At 35.8% G+C, this 4213-nt stretch overlaps 1 protein-coding gene across 1 annotated transcript; it reads left to right on the forward strand.

Moving 5' to 3' along the window:
• Positions 1 to 2249: 2249 nt before the first annotated feature.
• LOC132183057 (uncharacterized) lies at positions 2250 to 2894 on the forward strand. Its single transcript, XM_059596452.1, has one exon. The coding sequence runs from the start codon at positions 2298 to 2300 to the stop codon at positions 2634 to 2636; it is 339 nt and encodes a 112-aa protein (XP_059452435.1). The 5' UTR covers positions 2250 to 2297; the 3' UTR covers positions 2637 to 2894.
• Positions 2895 to 4213: the final 1319 nt, after the last annotated feature.

Below are 4213 nucleotides of genomic sequence, written 5' to 3' on the forward strand. Positions count from 1 at the left end.
AAGGTGACTCAGTGAGTTACCAAGCTGATATCAAGTAAATCATTAGTTGTGGTGGTTTGGTAGCCTCAAATGAAAATTTTAAGTGGTCGGACATATATTAGGGTGAGTGTTTGACTCACAAAATAAACATCCTCAATCCTATTAGTATTCACCATCTTGAGCAGTGACGGAGGAAACGAGTGGTTGCTGATATAGGTTATGGCCACCCTCAAACTCATAAGGAAAAAAAAAATTATAAGGGAAATTTTTATTATTTTTTAATTTTTTGCATTTCGGCCCCTAGCAACACAATTTATTAGTCCTTGGCCCTTGCCCATACTAAACTCTGCCTCCATCCCTGAATTCTTGAGTCTCACTGATGCCTGATCATGTAAATTGATTAATTAGGCTATGACTCAGTCAAATTTCAAGAAACTTAATTACCATAGAAACTAATATCAAGTAAATTAAGAGGACCATAGGAAATGAATTGCCTTTTTTTTTTTTTTTTTTTCTGAGATGAAATTAATTACATAAACATCAGCATAATTATTTGAAATGGATACGATATGCAAATCATTTTCTATTTTAATGGATAGAATATGTGGCTCTCTTTTTCTCTCTATGATCAATGCTTGAAAGAATTGACCCAACTACAACCAATACACAGAATGGCCTGTAGCTATGATCATCCATTCCATTCCTGGCTAATAATTAGATAAAATGATGGGAAATCAATATAAGATGTATTATGAATGGGGATAAATCAGATTCAAATATAAATATCACAATCACACAAAATTTCTGGCCACCTCCATTTTTCACGTCGAAATCAACCATGAAATTGAACCCTTTGTGACTTCACTTTCCACTGCCCTTCAAAAACTCCAAACGCGTGAATGACTTGGGTCAGCCGGTCCAAAATGGAGCATTTTGAATTCGTTTTGGATTTTGCAAGCAAGCAGGCCACTATGAGCTGAGGAGGGAAAGAGACTGTTTGAGATAGGCTTAAGGAATTTACACACAAAAAGTTATGCTAACACCAATTTCTTCGCACTCATAAATAACTTTTAAAATTACAATTAGATTAAAATTTAATAAAAATCTATTACAAATTCAATGACAGTTTTAAAATCTAGTTATGGGCGTAGAAAAGTGGAAATATGTGTAACACTACTCATTGTTAAAAGCACTTTTTAACCTTTTACTCTAAAAAAAAGCCTAAAATTAAGTTTTGGAAAGCTTAAAAATGATATTTTTTTATAGACAAAATTTCTAATTCTTTAATGAATTCCGAACAAATTCAAAGCTTGAAACCCTACTCTATTTCTTAATGCAATCTCGAACAGGTTTTAGTTCCACATCTGAACAAGTTTGAAGCCTGGAACCCCGCATGGTCCCTTGCAATAGGGTTGGGATTAGGTTAGGTGGAGAGTGGGGATGTGGGGGTAGGGGGCCTGCAAAAATTAGATGGGTATAGTTGTTCCAGAGGTGGTGAGTGGGGGAGGCCACAAGTCTTTCACGCAATTTGCCACTTTCCCACACAAATGGCGCTCCCACATTTCCACCCTAATCTTTATTTTTCTCCATCTTCTTTGCCTCCATTCTCTTTCTTTCAATACCAAACTGCCTCTACTATTGTTCTTAAAGTCTGCAAGTATATTCATTTTATATTAACGAGTGTTTTGGGTAGTCGTCAAAGGCTGTCACTTTGAAACATATCATAATCTTAACTTAACTTATTCCCTTCAACTTAATATTTTTATTGGACCCAACATGCTTTCTTTTTTTTCTTTTTTTTTTTTTTCACATTTCCACCTGTACTGTTTTTTACAGTCATCGTACTCTTTCGGCGGTGTTGGGATTTCTTGTTCCTCTAATATAAAATAAAATAACAAATCCCAAAGAACAAAACTTGACCACTAAATTATATATATATATTTTTTATTTTTCATCCATATAGAAGTTGCTCAACTAATTAACGCCGCCCAAGACCTTATTTTATTCATCAAAAATACATAAGCCCCACGTGTCAAAATTTCACTCACACTCTCCAAAAGCTTTGTAAAATAAATATTATTGAGGCCCTTTTCAGTAATTAGGCGAGTAGGAAGGTGATGATTCCATGCTACATACACTTCAAACACTACACATACAACCAAGTCCAACTTCTCCTTGAGCACAACTTCCTCCCAACGCAAACGGCGTTGACCTGACCCACTCTCTCTCTCTCTCTCTCTCTCTCTCCCCGCAAAATATATTTATAGACGTGTAGGGAGACACTGAATTTCAAACCCATCTTCTTTCTGCTTTCATATATGGCTTCTTCTTCCTCTCCCATGAAGGCTCCGAAATCCGTCGCTGATGTGGCGTCATGGTATTGTGCGATTGTGTTGTTGGGCTTGATCTTGTTGGCCTCCATAAGGGAGAATTCCCTCGCAGATGAACCGGTGAGAGGGAACCAGTTCTCGGAGCGGCCCTGCGACGAGATTTATGTGGTCGGAGAGGGCGAGACCCTCCACACCATCAGCGACAAGTGCGGCGACCCGTATATCGTGGAGCGCAACCCGCATATCCATGACCCGGATGATGTGTTTCCCGGGCTCGTTATCAAGATCACTCCCTCCAAGTCCACATCAACGAAGTATCTGAGGTAGTTCATAAATTTTTTTTTTTCCTTCCCCTTTCCCAATACAAACGATGTAATATATAAAGAATGATTCTCATATGAAGTGGAAACTATTTGGAGCACAGAAGACATACTTTTTTTTTTTTTTTTTTTTTAATGTAAAGGATGATGAACACGGCAGCGTTTTTAATAAGTTCATGGCATGGGTTATTACGCAAAGAAGGTGATCTACTGATCTTTGACTCTTTGTGCCTGCAAAGGTTGTATGATTCAGAGAAATATAAAAAATTTCTGGGGTTCATTTTTTTTGGCTATCGGTGTTTCTTTTGTTTGTTGGTAATTGTCAGAATTACTCGAAGAATGATTCCTTAACTTTAAGAAAGAGTAATTAATAAAAAAGAAGTAATTATCTTTAGCCCTATAAACTACAATTTATTATCACTTTGTCTCTATGAACGACAATGCATTGTCACTTTACCTCTATGAATTACAACGCATTGTCACTTTGCCCCCATGAACTACAATGCATTGTCACTTTGACCGTTTGAATTAATGCCTTTAACTGATGGAAGGGGCCTTTGATTGATGGAATTGGGGTTTTTAGCACAAAATGATCGTTCATGGGGTTGGGTCTCACAATTGATAGTTCATGGGGTCAAAATGAAATGCGTTGTAATTCATGAGGAGGAAAATATAGTTTCCCCATACTTTGGACAATAAGAGATACAATTTGTGTTAGCATATTGAGTTTCTATTATTTTAAAACATAGATATAAGACTTTAAAAAAAAGGGAAAAATATAAAAAAAGCCCTTCAAACTACCAGCCGTTTTCGATTTAGCCCTCTAATATTTCAAAAGTGATAAAGTAGCTCCCCAAACTACCAAACTATTGCATTTTGGCCACTCTATTAGTCAAAACCGTCAGTTTGGACGGAAACTGCAAAACAATGTCGTTTTGTTATGGGTAAGTTACTACAATGCCCTTTTATGAAAAAAATAAAATTTTGGGAAAAATATAAAAAAGCCCCCCAAACTACCAGCAGTTTTCATTTTAGCCTCCTACTGTTCAGAAAATGATAAAGTAGCCCCAACAAAATGACGTCGTTTTGAATTTTCGTCCAAACTGACGGTTTTGACTAACGGAGTAGCCAAAATGTAATAATTTAGTAGTTTGGATGGCTATTTTATCACTTTTAAAATATTAAGAGGTTAAATCGAAAATAGCTAATAGTTTATGGGACTTTTTTATATTTTTCCTTAGAAAAAAGCTATAAAGTTTTACCCGTACGGCAGTTGGAAGAAAATGTAGCTCTCACCTCCTCCGTCGTATGATAAGACACGTGTTGGCGATAAAAGCCGAAGTTTCTGCAATCTATATATATTGATTATTTATTTATTTTTTGGATGATTTTTACATTGTCCTTTTGTATATAGTGTCACGTACAGGTAAGCATGGCCCATGTGTGTGTGTTTTTTTTTTTTTTTTCTTATAAACTACAATTATGTTGAGTATGGTTGACCCTGACCTAATTTTCATTTTCAATTCATTGATTATCATTTATTTATTTTACTGGGATTTTAACTTGTTTTATTATGTCACATTT

The sequence above is a fragment of the Corylus avellana genome, chromosome ca5 (genome assembly GCF_901000735.1).
Source record: "Corylus avellana chromosome ca5, CavTom2PMs-1.0".
Classification (NCBI taxonomy): domain Eukaryota; kingdom Viridiplantae; phylum Streptophyta; class Magnoliopsida; order Fagales; family Betulaceae; genus Corylus; species Corylus avellana.